At 44.6% G+C, this 19,645-nt stretch overlaps 1 protein-coding gene across 2 annotated transcripts in view; it reads left to right on the top strand.

Moving 5' to 3' along the window:
• The window catches only part of Taok3 (TAO kinase 3), a 186,922-nt gene that overhangs the window by 160,859 nt on the left and 6,418 nt on the right, over positions 1 to 19,645 (top strand). For both annotated transcript variants that reach the window (XM_005396533.2, XM_005396534.2), the window contains exons 15-19: positions 647 to 883; positions 3,007 to 3,135; positions 7,038 to 7,241; positions 14,936 to 15,175; positions 16,593 to 16,805. In XM_005396533.2, the coding sequence (XP_005396590.1) occupies positions 647 to 883; positions 3,007 to 3,135; positions 7,038 to 7,241; positions 14,936 to 15,175; positions 16,593 to 16,805 (1,023 nt within the window). The remainder of the gene's footprint in view (positions 1 to 646; positions 884 to 3,006; positions 3,136 to 7,037; positions 7,242 to 14,935; positions 15,176 to 16,592; positions 16,806 to 19,645) is intronic.

Below are 19,645 nucleotides of genomic sequence, written 5' to 3' on the forward strand. Positions count from 1 at the left end.
TCAGAATCTCTGTAACTGTTAGGGCAATAACAAAATAGTGCAGTGCTTCGTAACTGAAGAGATTCTGCCCCTCTGGGAAAATCTGGCCGTGTCTGAGGACACTTGGGACTGGCAGGGTTTGGGAGCTGCTACTGATTCCTCGTGGGTGGAGTCTAGGCATGATGCTGACCACCCCTCACCACACAGGACGGCACTCCACAACAGCCCTTTGCCAGCAGCATTTAGGCTGAACAGTCCTGGCATAGTAAAAATAGCGTAGCTGTGGAATCAGACAGAAGTGGCCTGAATCCCAGCTCCACTCCTTATTAGCTGCATGGCCTTGGGCAAATATATGATGGCAGATCGAAAATATGCAAGCATATTTGGGCTGAATGAGTGCATTACTATACCTCCCTTTTAAGTCTCGATTTCTGCGTCTGTTGGTCAATACCTGCCTCATGCAGGTATAAAATGACTTCGTGAATGGGATAGTCCTGTGCGTGAGAGAGAGGAAGTACATAAAGAGGACTGAGCAGAGGTAAGCATTGGACAGAGAGCAGGTCTTCAAAGGGTGACGATGATAAATAACGCGAGACAGTTCTCCTTTGCCTGAAAGTTGGTGTCTCAGGAACCTGGTGACCTGAGCTCTGTCCCCGACCCAATTCAGGTTACACGGCAGATCCATGAGCATGAGCAGGAGAACGAGTTGCGGGAACAGATGTCAGGTTATAAGCGGATGCGGCGCCAGCACCAGAAGCAGCTGATCGCCCTGGAGAACAAGCTGAAGGCTGAGATGGACGAGCACCGCCTCAAGCTACAGAAGGAGGTGGAGACGCATGCCAACAACTCGTCCATCGAGCTGGAGAAGCTGGCCAAGAAGCAAGTGGCTATCATAGAAAAGGAGGTCAGTGTGCGCACGCGTGCCTTCCACAGCAGCCGGGCTCAGCCTGTCCCTCTCGGTGGCAGTGTCACCAGGGCCAGAGTGGGTGCCTGTGGTAAGGGAGGAATGTCACTGCCAGGTACTAAGGAAAAAATACATCATTCAACAATAATAACAAAAGATCCCGGCTGGGGGTAGGTGCATGCCTTTAATCTCAGCATACAGGAGGCTAAGGCAGGCTAAGGCACTGTGAGTTCAAGGTCAGCCTGGACTACATGGTGAGTTCAAGGCCAGTCTGAACTGCAGGGTGAAATCCTGTTTCAGAAAGGCCAAAAAAAAAAAGGAAGATCCATTCAAATATATTCTGAGCATTGGCCTGGGTACCAGTAAAGGGAGACAAGACCCTGTCTCAAAAAAAATAAAAAATATGGCCATTATTTGTATTTTCTAGGGAACGTCTCTCTTCCTCATCCAGGTTTTAAATAAATTTTATTCACTTATTCATCTAATTATTCATTTTGGTGGTGGTGAGGATTGAACTCAGGCCTCACGCATGTTAAATACCATTCACCTCTGAGCTACACCATTAGTCCATCTAATTTTAAAAAAGACAAAAGTGCACCTCGAAATCTCTCCTTCATACTGGTAAGGGTTCGCTATGAGAAGGGGTTGTGTCTGTAAGGAAACAGGTCTAGTAATACTCAACAAAATTCAACAAACCTGCTTACCCAGGCTTGGGCACTGCTAAAGCCAAGTTGCCGTCCCTGCTCCCCCACCTTGGACTCACGCTATGTGGAAAAGCAGGGTGGACATGGGCTCTGTGAGGCTGGAGTAAGTGAGGACACTGTGCCGGTGATTTGGGGCTGTTTGTGTAATTAAGCTCCCCCTCTCCACCAGAAGGAATCATCAGCTCATGGATGCAGCATTCCCCCAGTAGCCAGCAGGGTGTGAGGCAGCCTGGTGCGAACAGCTCTGTCCAGACAGGGGTGATGGTGATTAAGTAAACCACTCATATTCTTCCTGGAGAATTTGACTTGGTCAGTATGTGGGGAGAATTGTTTATAATGGAAGAAATACTGATTTGTGAAAAGTTACAAAAGAAACCGGGTGTGGTGGCACACGCCTGTAATCCCAGCACTCGGGAGGCTGAGGCAGGAGGATTGTAGAGAGTTTGAGGCCAGCCTGGGCTACAAAGTAAGCTCAAGGTCAGCCTGAACTGCATAGCGAGACCCTGTCTCAAAAAGACAAAAAAAAAAAAAAAAAAAAAAAAGAAAGAAAAGTTATAAAAGAACCCTGAAGCATAATTCTCAGTCTCCTAAGTCTCTCATCTTATATATGCACTTCATCTGATGGTTTCCTGAAGCTTAGATTTGGTCATTTCTGGGAGTCCTAAATTTGTTTGTTTGTTCATTCATTCTTTTGGCTTTTTTGAAACAGGGTCTCAGTATGTAGTTCAGGCTGGCCTTGAACTCACTATGTAGCCCAGGCTGGCCTCTAATTCACAGCAATCCTCCTGCCTCAGCTTCCTGAGTGCTAAGATTACAGGTGTGCACCATCATGCCTGGTTGGGAGTTATAATTATTGGCTTACCTTTTATTTGGTCTGTATTCTCCCCATTGAGGACCCCAAAAGGCCAAGGTGCCTGACCATTGCAGATTGTAGCAGGTCCCTAAGGAAACAAAATGTCTTTAGCTTTCCTATTATCCTTAAGATGATCCCCTAGGAAACCTGATAGTTGGAATAATTAATTGGTTAGAGTTTGATTCTTAGACTAAAACTAGCCAGTCATGCTTATTTATCCGTTTTTATAATTTAACCCTTAGGCTGCCACTAACATGATAAAATCCTGTATTATAATTCGTAGTTCTCCTTTCACCCCATAAATGTTTTAGCTTTCAATGAAATGTTTTTCCCACGTTGGGGAATGGATTTTTCAATGGTAAAATTTTCTTAAAGATTCCAGAGTGTGAGAGAAGACATTTCCTTATTTCCTTTTTATTTGCTAATATAAAAACATTATTTATTATTTGTTCCAAAATAAATTATTCCACGCTCTTAGACCGTTCTCCTGATTAGAGACTATATGTCGGCCGCTGAATTCTGTGTGGAAAATGAGTTCATCACAGATCATCTTTGTGTTTTCTCAGGCAAAGGTAGCTGCAGCAGATGAGAAGAAGTTTCAGCAGCAGATCTTGGCCCAGCAGAAGAAAGACTTGACAACTTTCTTAGAAAGTCAGAAGAAGCAGTATAAGATTTGTAAGGAAAAAATAAAAGAGGTAAGGATACCAATATTTGTAGTCACCAGCTTGCCGTTAGAATGGTTGGGACTGGAAAGCAGGTCACCTTACCTATGGGATCAGTACTGTAATCCAGCAGTTCTCAAAGTTCACATTAGAGCCCCCAAAGTGCTTATTAAAACAGACTGCCCACTCCCAGATTTTGCTGCGCAGTAGGTCGAGGGTAAACTTTGAAAATGTGCCTTTCTAACAAGTCCCCGCTTGACACAGCTGTCGCTGGTGCAGCGCTGTATTTCAAGCACCACTGGTCCAACTCTGAACCATTCCTGCTTTCTTGCAGCTTGTTTTCCACTCTGTAGCCACAGTGATCTTTCCGAGCTATAAATCCAGTCTCGTCGCCCTTTAGTTTTGAAGTCCAGTGGCTTCCCATTGCTCTTAGGACAGATCAAGACCCTAAAAGCCCCCGCCTGGCCTGCTACCGGCCTTCCCTCCAGTGTCATGTCACACAAGTGTGCCCCCACCCAGGCCCCACCCTCCACTGCTCCAGCCACAGTGGTCATCTTTCGGTTCCTCAAATGTATCAAGTTTCTCCCGCCCCAAGGTCTTGCACACATTGTTTCTTCTGCCTGGATGACTTCCCTCCCCCCAGCCCTCCCCAGCCACAATTCTGCTCAGTTAATTCCTCCTCCCCTCTGTAAGACTTAGGATTGATTATTAGGACCGAACTCAGACATCACGTTCCCAACAAAGCCTTTCCTCAGTGCCTCAATCAAGACAGATATCTCTGGTTTCATAACAGTAAGGTTTGTAATTATTTCTTTAATGATCATTTGAGCTCCTCACCCTATTAGCTAGTGAGCGTCATAAGAGCAAGAGACCAGGCCATTTTTGCACAAAACTGTTTCCCTGGTGCAGTGCATGTAAACATTGGATAGATGAATGAGTGATTCCAGAATTTTTGGTTGAAGACTACTAATAGACTTTGAGAGTCCCTCTGAAGAACAGTAGTTTCATGTGAAAGCTCAGATTTCTTCAGTTCTCCTTTTACCTGTACTTACAGCTGTCCCATAGAAGTTCCTTCTCTGATGACTTAGGGTTTCTTATTTGTAGACTTAACAGTGTACTAAGGTTTAATACAATTCAATACAGGTCATTGCTTTGGCAACATAGAATCATGCACTGAAGCTCCTATTTGGATCTGTAGATTAGCAGTACTGCACTTTGCCAGGTTCCTGTCTAGTTCTTTTTTAATTGGGAAATGAAAGTAAGTGGCTTGGGGTGGGCCTCAGGATCTTTCGCCCTGCCTTGATGAGCCAGTAATTTTGGGGCCTGACAGACAGCTGCATTTGATCCACATTTGACCACATGGAAGACTCTCGGCCACTGCAAGGTCTAGGAAACTGGGGTGTAGAGAGAAATAGTCCAATGAAGAAAGTTCACATTCTCTTTATTTTTTTTCTTAGTGACTGGCTTGAACCAAATTATTATTTCATAACAGAAGGGTATTGCTGGATCACAGAGAATGCCTAGATTTTTCAAAAAGAAACTTTTGAGCCAGGCATGGTAGCGCACACTCAGGAGGCTGAGGCAGGGGGATTGCTGTGAGTCCAAGGCCAACTTGGGCTACACAGTGAGTTCAAGGCTAGCCTTGGCTGCACACTAAGACCCTGTCTCCAAAAAAAAAAGTTTGAAAGTTTTCTCCGCTCTAAATACCACCTTATTTCTAACTGTGTTCACTCATTTTGTGGAGAGTATACCTGATGACTGACCACCCTTTTGAGCTTTTATAACAAGATATTTGGAGATCGCAGGAGAGATTTAGAATCTGCCTTTAAAAGATTATCTCACAGAACAGCATTCGAGAGTAAGTACTCAGTCCTCAGGCTATTTTCGGTTCATTATACTCAGATGTAGGAGAGCAGGAGACCACAGGCCTAAACTTTTATTGTCGGACATGCTCATGAAGAAAAGCGTTTTGAAATAGCCTCAATAGACCTTTCTGTGCAAAGCTAATGTTCCTCCCTATGAAGTAAGACTTAATTGGGATGATGTAAAGAGGCATGTATATTCAGCTACTTAAAGGTATTGTCCTTGGAATGACAAACAATTTCATTATAATAGGGTTATGGGTAATACAGAATGATGGATGGCTCAGGAATAACTTGTTTTTGATTTTGGCGTGAATTTTTATGGTTTTATTTGAGTTACCTTTTTTTTGGATGTTTTTAAGACAGGGTGTCGCTATCTCAAAGTAATGCCAGCCGGCCTTGAACTCACTATGTAGCCCCAGGCTGGCCTCGAACTCACGCTGTTCCTCCTGTTTCAGCCTCCTGAGTGCTGGGGTTACAGGTCTGCACCACCACACCCAGCGTATGGTTTTATTTGAATTTGGTGCTCAAACCAGTGGTTAGTGCCAAACCTAGCAGTGAAATCATGGCATGAAGAGATAAATCTTCCCCTTGTGATCCCAGCCTCTATGCTGGGAAAAGCTCTTTCTGTTGTTGAGTCTAAAGTTCCATTTAAGACCTCACTGGAACAGGTGGAAATTGATGTACAAGGATTACACGACTAACGGCCAAAGATATCCAAATAGTATGCAATGACCTCTTATAAAACATTAAGTCAAATAGGTTTTAGCAATTAGAAGATTTCAATTTGTAACTAAATATAGGTCAAGCTCATCAGGCCAATGAAAGAAAACACATTATATTGTCTCTAAAAGTAGTTTTCTCCTTCTTTTTAATTTTTGAAACTGGCAATTGAATCAGGTCCTTCACACTAAGCTTTACCCTTAGCCTTTTTTAATTTTTAACTTCAAGATTAGATCTCACTAAGTCTCTGAGTTGTCCAGACTGGGCTCAAACCTGTGATCCTCCAGCCTCAGCCTCCCAGAGTGCTGGGATTAACAGACATGCCCCACAATACCTGACAAAAGTAGTCTTCTTGCTTTGCCACAGACGACTATCTTAACTGTTGTGATGCCACACTTTCTTCCCTTTGCCCACATGTTCTGGAAAAACAGAATGAATGTTTTCCTTTTGCCAGTATAGATGGTTTCTTTGCCCTCTAATCCCAAATGAAGCATGCTTTTTCCTGAAATTCAGACTAAGGATATTTGCACCATCACTTCCTATCTTTGAAATATGGTCACTTGTATCAGTCTTGTCGCCACTACCTGCTTTTCCCCAGCTCCTGTCATGTCTCTCATGTGGACCTGTCATACTGTACCTCATTATAACACTCTCAAATATATAAAATCCCCTCCTCCCATGCTAGAGCAGCGGCCTTAATTTGGCCCATACGCCTTCAGTGGTCCTGCATAAATGCACCCTGGCCACCTTTCAGTTCTTGAGTACAATGTATTCCTCCCCACCCTAAGGGTTTTGCATACGTTCTTTCCTCTACCCAGTGTATACTTCCCTCTCCTTTCTCATGGGTTAACTCCTACCAGTTTTTCTCATTTCGAATTGGTTGTTACCAAGGTCAAATATTTTCCATGAAAAACATTCTTTTTTTTTTTCACAGTAATTTCAGTTCATTTCGGTGGTTTTTGGGTCAGTTTTTAATTGTAGGTTGTACAGCCCCCTGATGGCAGAAACCATGTTCTTTCTGCTCACCATTGCAGCCTTGTGCTTTGCAGCAGCGCCTGTCACACAATAGGGGCTTTGTTGGTCTGTGTTTGTTGATGAGCAAACAACCTCTGAAAGTGAGAAGCCAGAGACAGGGAAACTCACAAGTGTCCCTCTCAGTTCACATTCAGTTAATCAGAAAAAGAAAGTTGAGACGGAAGGGAGGGGGATTTCAACACCAGGATTTTCTAGACTTACATCCACATTTGCTTTCCAAATAATTTAATGTGCAATTGCAGTAAGTTGTTGTATAGTTTTTTGCAAACTGGCTTCGTTTTATGAAACCATCTTGGATTTTTTTTTTTTTTTAAGGAAATGAATGAGGACCATAGCACACCCAAGAAAGAAAAGCAGGAGCGGATATCTAAGCATAAAGAAAACTTGCAGCACACACAGGCTGAAGAGGAAGCTCACCTTCTCACTCAACAGAGACTGTACTATGACAGAAACTGTCGTTTCTTCAAGCGGAAAATCATGATCAAGCGGCACGAGGTGGAGCAGCAGAACATTCGGGAGGTATTTACTGTGCTCACAGCTTGTTCAGCGGGCAGGAGGCTACGTGAGGGTCCTGACCTTGTCTGTTGTTTCCCTTCCTGCATTCTCGGCCTGTAGTGCCTGACAGCTGTGCAGAACAAGTCAGGGGATGATATTAAAGCCCGTTTGCAGAACCAGGAATCAACTTGCTCTAAATAAATGTAATAACAGAACATTAATGAACACCTACTATAGGTGAAGTGTATCACCTAGTAAAGAACTAAAGGAGGAGAATTTTTGCTTTCAGACTGTCAAAGCCTTGTGGTTTGTGACTCCCCAAGACAGTATGGTGCACTGTACTTAGTCACCTGGTGAGTGCCTCCATTCAACCAGGCACTGAGGTCAAGGCCAGGGCTGCTGAGCAGCCTGCCCCCGAGTAGCCCTAAGTCTAGTAGGTGAAAGAGACATGCGTCAGGTTTATTTAATCTAATGCATTAGGTACAGTAGAGGACATATAAATTATCGTGGGCAGATAGTCATAAAAGAGCTTGCAGGGTCCAGTGGCTGTTAAGACTCTGAGGGTAACCAGCACCCAGGGTCTATGGAATGGAGCAGCAAAACAAGGGCAGTTGGAAGCCACTGCTCAAGACGAGGCATTTCAATTTTCACCTGAAGGCAGTGCATGAGCATCAGAGGCTGTTAGGCAGGGGAGTGAAAAGGTAAGATTTGGGTTTGTTTTGCAGAGTTAGTGCACCGGTGAGGCACAGCCTGGAGGGATAAGAGGCGCAATATGGGGCTTCGGCTGGGATGCGCTTTCTCCAGTTCCAGCCCAGAAGAGGCAGTAAGGACGCTAAACCAGAGTGACATTTCTGAAGCCAACCTATAGTAATTCTGAGCACATGGATACAGGAATTTCAGAAGGGAAGGAGTCAGAGATGACTTCTGGGCATCTAGTTTGGACTCATTTGAATGATACAATGTCAGTCATTTGCAGATACTAAGGTCAACAGGTTGGTAAAAGTATCGGAGTTTCATAAAAACTCAGTATCTGCTTGCATGAGGGAAACAAACACGTCAGGCACAGTTCATGGAAAAGGGAGTTAAGATAAGGTCCTATTCAAATGGGAAGAAGAAAGGACAAAGCAAACCAAGTTTATTACCACATAATTCTAAGTCAGGCTCAGGTTCTTTATAGGTGTTATCTTACCTTGAAAGGAGAAACTGCTCACAATTTTTGAAAGGGCCAGTAATTTCACCAAAGTCAGTCTATAGCAAGGTGAGCCCAGCTTGGAGAGGATACGTGGGTTGAGTAAAGTATTTTTCCCCCCGGGGAGCAGTGCTGCCCCCAGGCAGGTCAAAATGGGTTCTTGTTGAGGGTGAGATGTCTTAGACTCCGTGACAGTGCGTAGCCTGCCACAAGGCTGCAGTACGTAGATAGGTGCATAGGCCGTCTGTGGGATTAACATTTTAGGGATAAGGCCAATTAGGAGAACTCTAAAAATCTCCTTAAAAGGGTGATAATGAACACAAAAATCTGAGAAATATTGAATGCAAGAGGTGAGACTAGAAACAGTGAAATCAGGTGGTAGGAAGTCCAGTATGGGCAGCATGGTAAGGGGGTGTGTCATGAGGGCGGTGGATTTAAACCAGTGGGAAGTCTAGAGCAAACAGGATTTGGCATCCAACAGGAAGTGACACAAAAGATGAGGGTCAAATCAAAAGTACTTGTAGGATTTAACACTTGGAGAAATGTAATTTTGGGTAGAAACAGAAGCTTAGAGAAAGGTTTTGGTAAAATAAAACTTTCATTGAGTACTGTACATTTTTAGTTTGTCAGAAGTCAAAAAAATCAAAATGAAAAAATCCAATAGTCATTTCACAATGAGGTATTTGAGTTCCTTTTTATCTGGCAAGTATTGTTCCTTAAATAACACATACTTGGAGGAAGTCCGAGGCTAAATTAATGTAAAAGCTGCAAAAGATAATCACTCCCCAAAAGAATAGAGATTTTATTTGTGACTTCATTTGTATTAGGTTTTAACCAGCTGAGCTAAGAATAACTACATAAGGGCATTTTTCTTAAGAGTCCAGATTTTCCTTTGTTTGGTCTTATTCTAGAGCCGCTTTGAATGAAAACATTCAAAGCATTCCGATTTACAAAACTTATAAAAGAACATTGAAAGAATATAGAAGAATATGAAGCTGCATGTATAAGTTCTTTTTAACAGCTTTATTGAGATGTCATAAAAACTGAATATAGTTAAGGTAACAAGTTTTTGATACATGTATATACCTTTTGAGATGATCCTCATGTTCAAGCTAATTAATACATCAGTCACCTCTAGTTACTGTTTGTGTTCATGTGTGTATATGTATGTGGTAGGAAGAATTAATTGTTTCATCGCTCAGCAATTCCAAGCATGCAATACAGTAGTATCATTAACTATTGTCACTAGTTAGAGCTCCAGAAATTACATCTTGCATAACCAAATTATTTTATATTTGACCAACATCACCCCGTTTCTCCTCTTCCTGATAATCTTATTTCACCCAGTCTCTACGCTGAGACAGTCAGCCATTCATTTGGCATTCAGTATTCCAGATTTCTTTCCTGTGTATATACATGGAGTTTATTTCTTCTGTATGACTTTAACTTTAGAAAACGAGACTGCTTTTGTATCAGTGGGATCATTTGATTTTGCTTGCTCTGGCTGACTCATGCATGGGAAGGAACTTACCAGAAGGATATGGGGAAAGTGACAGGTGAAGGACAGAGCCGGCAACTGTGACGAAGCCCGCGAGAAAAGCAAGTTCCATGGCATTTGAGGGCCGAAGAGCTAACGGACATCCCTCTAAGCTCTGCCATTTGGATGAATCTCCAACCATTTTTAATCCCTGTAATCTTTCTGTTCAAGATCCAAGTTCCTAGGAGGGAAAACTTGACTGGGTAATGTGCCTACACTCTCTGATTCCGGATAGAGTGGAGTAGTTGCTCAAAGCAAAAAAGGGAGGCTATAAACAGAAGAAAAAGTAGATGCTGAGCCCGTGACAGTAACAGATGTCCACTATACTGTTGGGTTTTCTTTTCCACTTACTGTGTAGCACACACAGCTCAATTTTTTTTTTAAGATAAGGTCTCGCTACACAGTCCAGGCTGGCCTTGAACTCACTATGTAGCCTAGGCTGGCCTTGAACTTGTGTCAGTCCTGCTCCTCAGCTCCAGAGTGCTGAGATCACAAGCCACCATGCCTGGTTATTCATTCTTTTAAACTACAGAGTATTTGGTTCTGTGACTGGCATTTTTTTAATGAGGCACATCTCAGTGCACATTTTGTTGAAATCTTATAATATTATTAATAATGCCACAGAACGCATCTTTGTACACAAACATTTTTATACATATACCAGTATATTTGTAAGCTGTGTTCTCAGAAGTGAGATTTCTGGATCAGAGTACCTACATCCAAAGTTTTAAATAAGTCAGGTATAGTGGTGCATGCCTGTAATCGTAGCACTTGGGAGGCTGACACAGGAGGATCATGAGTTCAAGGCCAACCTGTGCTACATATGAAGTTCAAGGTCGAACAGCCCAAGTGACACAGCAAGATCCTGTCTCAAAAATCATAAAAATAAAAAAGCTTAAAGTTTTCAGTAGATGTCATCAAATGGACCTCTAAAGGGGTTCATGAAACGCCCACCAAGAAAGCCCAAGAGGGGCTGTTTTCCTGTTTCTTTGCCTAAAATAAGCAGTAGTGATCTTGTTGATTAATGAAAACCTGTAAAAGGATCACCGCAGCCTGGGCCGAGCCACCTCCTCTCACCACCCACAGAGGCTCAGTCTTCCTATCCACTTGCTGAAACAAAGAACTCACAGAGGAAGGCATTAAATATTGTGGGCTAACAATGTCTCCATTTAGAAGTTTGAGTTCCCATCTTTACTCAACCTCAGTGGCCAGGAGGATAAAAATTTGGCACGACTTTAATTCCCAGTATTGAGGAAAAACAGAAAACAAGAAAAGAAATTTGGCATGAGCGAAACCAGCTGCTTTTAAAGAAGCCAGTAGCACTTCCACTGGGACGGACATTACATAGAATGCTTGGAACACAGGGAGAAATGCATCTGGAGCCGCATTCAGCTAGCCAGTGGAGTCACTTAGAGTCCTGCGGGCAGGGACCCTGTTGTGTAAAAAACACCTGCGTTTTACCCCTGCATTTCACCTTGTGAGATGTCGGCATGGCTGAGGGAAAGGGAGGTGCCATCGCTCACCCCACACTCCCTCCAGGGTACATGGACACGTTGAGTACATTGGTGGGCAGAATCACCGGTTCATCAAATTTAATTTTTTCTTATTTTTGCTGGGCACATTTTGTTGACTTTGTATAAGCTAAAAGTGCACATGATGTAGATTTAATGTGTATTGTGTCCTTTGCAATATACTGCATCAGATCAAGCTAGAGCAGAGGAGTTCTTTAGAACACTGTGTCACAAATTGAAAAAGCAGAGGAAAAATATGAGATGCTCATTGGAGCACCTTTTCATGGAAAATGTTTAAAATCCAGAATTCTGAGTTTTAACCTCAAGTCTGTTTTATGAAACTGAAGGACCTCATATTAGTCCCTTACTTCCCAAGTGCCTTGCTTACACTGAGAGGTCCAAACGGAGCTGCCCAAGGCCCTGAAACTCAAGTGGTGGGCGTGGTGATGGTGGCTCTTATATGAAATTTGCAAAGTCATCACTTCATAGGGTTATAATCAGGAATGAATGAGATATATGAGTATTTTTTAATTGAAAGCACATTACATATTATCATATAGGCACAGCACTGGGCTCATAATAAGCTGAGCAGTTTTGTTCATGGTTTAAAATATTATTGACAGCCTACTGTCTTACACCTCAGCAGTCTTTGTTTGTTTGTTTGTTTTTTTGGTTTTTCTCCAGTACCGGGAACCGAACTCACGACCTTGCACTTGCAAGGCAGGTGCTTTGCCGCTGAGCTAAATCCCCAGCCCCCCTCAGCAGTCTTTGATTTTTATCTTCACCAGCATGTTAGTGCAGGGTGAGAACCGATAGCCTCACCCTAACCCCGAAGCAGGAAAGCGTGGATTAGGAGACCTGCCCAAAGCCATGGGTAGTGAGCCAGCCAGGGGTTGAAGCTGACTGATGCCCTAGGCTTTTGTTTTCCCCTTGGTTCCCGAACTTTAGTAGACATCAGAAATAGCTGGGTAGCTTGTTATAAATGGCTCATAACCCAGGCAGTTCTGTCACAGGTTTTCTTGAGGTCCCTGAAACAGCCCACTAACCATGAAGAAGCCACGTGATTTCCCCCAAAAGTGTTTGTTGGCTGTCTTTTACCCACCGCCACCACCACGCCCACCGCATGAGTTTCAGGGCCTTGGGCAGCTCCCTTTGGACCTCTCAGTGTAAGAAACTGTGGACTTATGAATGCTAAAAATGGGGACTCTAAGGTAAAAGAGATGCAGTGGGCTGAAAAACAGTAACAACCCACCACAAGGGCTTTCCTTGGCCCCCACCACCCACACACACACATCCTGGACTGCTTAGTCTGTGGAAGGGGCTCTCTTTCCTTTGGTGCCACCTAGGGGCCAGCTGCTGATCTTTAAAAGAAGGAATTTGGTGGACCAGGTGAGGACCAAAAGGAAGACACAGGAGACAGGATGTGATGCTCGAGTATCTTTTATTCTTTCAAGTGAACTTAAGCTACATTTACACCCTGAATATTTCTTCACTAGAAAATTGGCTCTTGAGGTGATCCCATTCCTTGCTCTCTGCGGTGCCCACAACAGGGCCCAACACATAGTAGATGCTCAGCACTTATTCATTGCTGCATGAATGAGTGAATGCTTTGTGACTGTGCTCTAGCACTAACAGGCTGTGCTATTGAAGGACTTCCCTTCGAATGGATAGAGGTCTGAGTATGCAAGATTCCCTTCTCAACTATAACAGCACACACATTACTGACACTCCTGTGAGAAGAACTGACTTGCATAGTGGTTGCCGTCACAGAAGAGAGGCATCCTATTGTTCTAACCTGAAGTGGAGCTTAAAAGGTTTCAGCTTTCCTTGACCTTCTTGCTTAGTAATAGCACCACCCTGCCTAGAAAGCTTACAACAAAGAACCTTTATTGACCTCTTTACTGTTCTTAACACTTCTACCTTGCTCTCTTTTAAATTTGCACATAAAACTTTTTTCCCTTGTTAATTTTTTTGCATATTAATTTATGTGGGTTAGCTTAAACCAAAACTAGGGAAGTCACTTTAGGAATACAGGAATAGCTCAGAAAACGCAGTGATACAGCTGGACTTACAGGTGAGGTCCTTTAGCACTAATATATTCCCTGCATGTCTTTCTTTTATTGCATTCTTTCTCTTCCAAAATCCAGTATACTCCAATCCTCAGGCCTCGTAGTAGCAGATGACTGCCACATACGTAGCTTCATATGCTCCTCAGTTCCAGCTGTCCACAGAGATTATAGCTGGGAATCTCAATTCTAAATTCCTAGGACAGAAAATAGTTTGGCCTAAGCTGGGCCATCCTTCCACCTCTGATGGTCAGCTGCAAGTTGAGCGTATACATCAGTAAGTGTCAGCCAGGCACAGTGATGCACACCTATAGTCCCAGCACTCAGGAGGCTGAGGCAGGAGGATCGCCACAAGTTGAAGGCCAACCTGGGCTACATAGCGAGTTCAAGGCTACATGGTGAGACCGTATCTCAAAAAATTAAAAACAAAACCAAAAAAAAAGTGCCTGTTACCTCTCATTAGGTTGTTAGCAGGTTAAGGAAAGAAATCATAGCTTAGTCAATATTTGTATGCACCAGAAGCACGTAGCTCAGATCTTTGTACTTAGTGCATTTGAGAAATGTTCTTGAATTGGTAAAATGAAAAAATATTGTCCAACTGCCCCTTTTTTCCTAGTTTGCTGCCCCTACCCCATAAGGACGGAAGGAAGGGCGAGGGAGGGGAGGACAAGAAAGAGACAGGCAAGTTTGAGGAGAACTGAGGACAGAGTGATCAGGTCTGGACGTGATGTGACAGACTGTGTGGAAAAGAGGAAGGAGGAGACATCTCTGCTTTTTCCCACTGTACCCTAAACACAGATTTTAAAAAATAGCCAATTGGTCTACTTCTGATACATGCAAAGACAGGTCTTTCTCAGAAAGCTAAGAACACAGCAGGCAGTATCAGTTTAATTGTTTCATTCTCAACACTGATTGCATAGCAGAGTCACCTGGAAGAATCTTTACACAGTGGCATGGGGGCCCCATGCCCCGACAAGTCTGTTAGAATTTCCGTTGGTGGGATTGCAGCATCGTGTGTCTGAGCAGCTTCTTCCTGTGATTTTAATGGGAAACAAGGTGGAAAACCACCGCTTGACTGAAGAAACACTTGCTTACACCTAAGCGTAGCACATCCCCTGATTAAGATTCACAGCAGCTCTATGAGGTAAGAGGGAGGCGGGTAGAATTGGCCCCATTGTACAGATGGTACAATTGTTGAGGCTGTGAAGTTACCTATCTTGTATGTAACAGACCTTGACACAGAACCTAAACCTGCAGGATAGTGAAGCTAATCACATTAAGTCATGCTGCAAACACTTCTGGGTTTATGAGTCAGTTAGCAGTGCTGTTCCACGCCCTCCCTCAGTTAGCTCTACATTGCTTTCCACTTCCCCTCCAGTCAACTCTCTCCATTTATCTTTCGCTCGTGAATGCAGGAACTAAATAAAAAGAGGACGCAGAAGGAGATGGAGCACGCCATGCTGATCCGGCACGACGAGTCCACCCGAGAGCTAGAATATAGGCAGCTGCACACGTTACAGAAGCTACGCATGGATCTGATCCGTTTACAGCACCAGACTGAACTGGAAAACCAGCTGGAGTACAATAAGAGGCGAGAAAGGGAACTACACAGGAAGCATGTCATGGAACTTCGGCAACAGCCAAAAAACTTAAAGGTAAGAGGGAGGAGAGGCGCTCCTGTGTGCGCTCCAGGGCGGCTGGGCCGGACCACTGCTTCCTACACCTGGATGGTTGTCAGAGTCACCCAGGCAACTTTTCAGAACCTCACACCTCCACCAAGTCAGAATCTGCGGTGTGGCGCTCAGGAGCCTGCGTTTCACAAGCTACACAAGCTGCTTTGGAAACCGTGTACTATATGATCTCTCAATTTTCCTTTTATTCCATTATGTCATTTCTCTGAGCCCTTAATGACGTGCCATCCTGACAGTGGGATGGACAGCAGCCTGTGGTTCTAATCTTGGGAAATGATAGAATTATATTGGTACCAGCCACCACAAGCTCTGCTATATGTACTGAGCAGGACTGCAAAGCCACGGTCAAACTTAGTAGGAAAGGGCGTGATTTATGGGTGACATCTGCCGTGGGCATGGAAATCGCGATCGACTCAAAGTGTGTGGGGCCTTCACTGGGCGTCTGTGCTAACGCTATGAGGAGCTCCTTTGGCCCTCACTGCCTCTGGCTAATTTTAGCAGACCGCTAATTAACAAGCTCTGTGTACTAAGCCGTTGCTATATATCAAGAAGGACGTAGTCACTGTTGGCACAGATATGAGGCCAGCTTCCATCACATTGGCCATGTGCCTCTGCAAGCTGAACCCTGAGTGGTCTAATTAGTGATCCCTGTCACTCTAAGTCCTCGGAGTGTTGGCGGAGTGCACCCGCGACCCTGGGGCAGCCTGCTGGAATACCTTCCGGCTTTAATTGCACACTGCACTCTCTTCCTGCCAAAGTGCAAATGTGATAGTGCCACATGCAAGTGCTACTGCTTAATGGGGGAGACATGTAAAATCTCTGTTGTCTTTTCCATTTATTCTGAAACACAGTGGAAATGCGTTAGGTTGTGAAGTACTATCCAGATGTTCTCCTTTATTGATTTGTCAAGGAAGCACCCACAAGCCAGGGCAGTGAGCGCATCCTCTTCTCACTTGGAAATGGGGAAGAGTGGCATGCTCACAGGCACACACAGGCACACACTCGCGCACACAAAGAGAGAAAGCAGCGAACAATAGGACAAGCTAAGGCTGTGACCGGAAAACCTTGAGTTTGACTGCAAACATGTTAATAAACCAAGCTTCATACTAGTCCACAATCCGTTTAGCACTGTTATCCCCTGTTACATCTTTGGAGCCATCTGTACATTCAAAATTACTTCTGTTCACTTAGTGTAAAACAAAAAGTATTGGCAAGTTAGCGCTCATCTAAGTGGCAGGTATCTCTGTCATTATTGATCAGTATTCTGGGCCACCGCACCAAAAGGGAGGTGGTCCCAGCTCTTGTGTTGTATCATTAGAATGGAAAGCTTCCTGTATTGGCTAACACGTCTTTATTTTCCCTTTATCACCTTCCCTAATAGGCCATGGAAATGCAAATTAAAAAACAGTTTCAGGACACTTGCAAAGTACAGACCAAACAGTATAAAGCACTCAAGAATCACCAGTTGGAAGTTACTCCAAAGAATGAGCACAAAACAATCTTAAAGACACTGAAAGATGAGCAGACGCGAAAACTGGCCATTTTGGCAGAGCAGTATGAACAGAGTATAAATGAAATGATGGCCTCTCAAGCGGTAAGTGGTTAGGTTTGGTGCCACAGCTTCGAGAGTTTTGGGATTCAAGAAAATTCAAGATCCAGCCTTTGTTTCCCAGGATGATTCTTGCACAAATTTAGGATATTGGTGTTTTCCTGCCCAAACAACTGAGGAAATGACGACGCTGAATAAAGCCAAGGCCATGCGGATACATGCCGGCGCATTTATAAAGATGGAGCACGAGGAATGACCTGCTTCTGTGGCACATAGGGACTTCAGGGCAAGATGTGATAGTACCGTACATAATGTCATGTGTTCCTTCATCCAAGATTTCCTGACCACCACCCCCAACCAGTGTCAGGCACAAGGGAATAAGACACAGCCCCTGCCCTTACGGAGCTCACGGTCAAGTGAGGAAGATATACACAGACACATGCAATCAGTAGACTCTTGCTAAGCCTGTGTCCAGCACTGCGCTGGGCTCAGAGGTAGAGTGATGAGCTAGGCAGACAGTGGGTCTCTGACCTCACACTTTTGTCAGTCAAGCCAAGTAGTCAGATAATTAAGCAATAATCATAAAGCACCATAAGTGCTGTGAAGTGGGAGGTGCTGGGGAGACCCAGGAGGGTAAGTAGGAAGAATGAATCCAGTCCAGGGAAAGCTTCCTGGAGGGAACCAGGAGGCTTACAGGAAACCATTAAAGTAAGCAGGTTCTGTGCAAAGGGACCTACATAGGAAAAGGTCCAAAGAATGGGAAACGTGCGTCCAGGGTCTCGCAGGACTTGGATGTGAGGCCAGAGTTTAAGGAAGTGGATAGTAGAAACACCATAGGGAGAGTCATAAAGGTCTTGAGATGCCGGGTGTGGCGCGTGCCTGGTGATTCAGTGAAGATGCCCCAGGAGGTGAAGCTTAAGGAGTAGTAGTTTACCAAACAGGCAGAAGGGGAAAAGTTAACCCTGGCGGAGGGCACAGTGCATGCAGAGACTCAAAAGCCTGCAAAGACTGGCACTTCGGAGAAACAGCAGGTGCCATGGTGGAGTATGAAGCTCTCGTTCAAGGAAGGCGGGTGGATAGGCAGAGTCAGAGTCGCAATGGCAGGGGTCTGCGCATTGCAGTGAGCAGTGGAGACCTCCTGAAGCCTGATTAAGAAGGGAAGCGGTGCTGGGACAGTGCTCAGCGGCAGCGCACTGGCCTAGCATGCACGAGGCTCTCGGTTTAATCCCCAGGGCCGGGAGAAGAAAGGGTATTGGCAATCATGTAGCAAACACAAGGAGGCCTGTGAGAAGCTACTGGAGTAATACGGAAAAAATGATGAAGGGCTGAACTAAGACAGCATGTTGGGTTGAAGCGAGGTGCGGCTCAGTGGTAGAGTGTGTGCTTACTGTGTGAAGCCCTGGGTTCAGGGCAGGAATCAAGGAGGGGCTCGTGGAGATGGTGAAGAGGGGCGGATTTGGGAAATATGAAATATTTAGGAGCTAGACTACACCAAACTTGGTGAGCAGTTTGAGAGGTAGGTTTGGCAACAGATTGGAATAGGTCATAATTTTACCACTATAGAAGAATAGGACAGCTTGAGTTTGGACACCTGGGAAAATAACTAAGGTGTGGACGTTGCATCTGAGGTGTGTGGGTGTCCAGACAGAGAGGTGCAGACGTGTAGTTCAGAGGGTTGCCAAAGTTAAACACCAAATGGTGTATGTGATCCAGGTTCCAGCTACTCAGGACTGCAGGGTTGAGCCTAGCGTGAGCAACTGAGCACGACGCTGTCTTTTTCTGTGTGTGTATGTGTGGGTGGGGGTGGGGGTGGGTGGTACTGGGGATTGAACCCACTGCCTTTGCACTGAGCGACATCCCCAGTCCTTTTTTTTTTTGGAGGCAGAGTCTCACTAAGTCACAAAGTTAAAATTGCCCCGGTGTATTTCACCATGCCTGGCTTCAAAAGCCTGTCTGAAAGTTAAAAAATAGAAGACAGGATATAGCACAGTGTTGGAGCCACACATACCTAGCATGTGTGAGACCCTGGTTTCCATCCCCAGCACTGGAAAGGAGAAAAAAAAAAAAACACATCTTGCCATATTGGGACAGTGGTGGCTGTTAAGAATAGGTCTGCTAGGGATAGTGGATGGAATTAGGACAGGGACTGAGGACGGAGTCCTCATTTGGACACCAACATTTGAGGGCTGCATAGATGTAGACCAAAGAAGAAGGAGACCGAAGAAGCAGACCAAAGAGACACAGAAGGGGGACCAGAAGACAGCACATCACGGCCGCCAGAGCAAAGGCTGTAATTGCAGATTTCAAGTGTGTAGAGACCAGCTAGAGTCATCAAGTTTGGTTTATGCATTGGATCTGGCAGTGGCTTGTCTATTACTTGTCACAGACAGAGAGTTCAGTGGTGGGAATGGGAGATACTATGGTATATCAAAAAGTAACAATCAAGTATGGGAGAAATGTGGGAGTGCCTTCCACAGGTCCCCATCAGTGGGGCCAAGACAAAGATCTGTAGCAAGAGGAGGAGACAGAAGCTTGGGTGGAGCTCAGTGTTAGAGCACGTGTCTAGCATATGCAAGGCCCTGGGTTCCATCCCCAGTGCTGGGGGAGTGGGAATAAAAGGAGAATACAGTGAAAGGAAGACTTCTGTTAATTGGGCAATGCTTAAGCATGTTCTTAGGCTGAGGATGGGAGCTGGTGCATTCACTCACTCATTCATCCAGCAAGTGTTTATGGAGTGCCCACCCTGCACGCTGGCATACTGTGGTGAATAAGACAGTCAGTCGTTGATCAGGTTCTCTTGAATTTATGGAAGAATGGAGGACACCAACACTGAACAGGCTATGCGTGTACTCACAGAGCGAGTGCAGGATGCCAGCAGAGTGCAT

This window comes from Chinchilla lanigera, unplaced genomic scaffold (genome assembly GCF_000276665.1).
Source record: "Chinchilla lanigera isolate Chin_1 unplaced genomic scaffold, ChiLan1.0 scaffold00054, whole genome shotgun sequence".
Classification (NCBI taxonomy): Eukaryota; Metazoa; Chordata; class Mammalia; order Rodentia; family Chinchillidae; genus Chinchilla; species Chinchilla lanigera.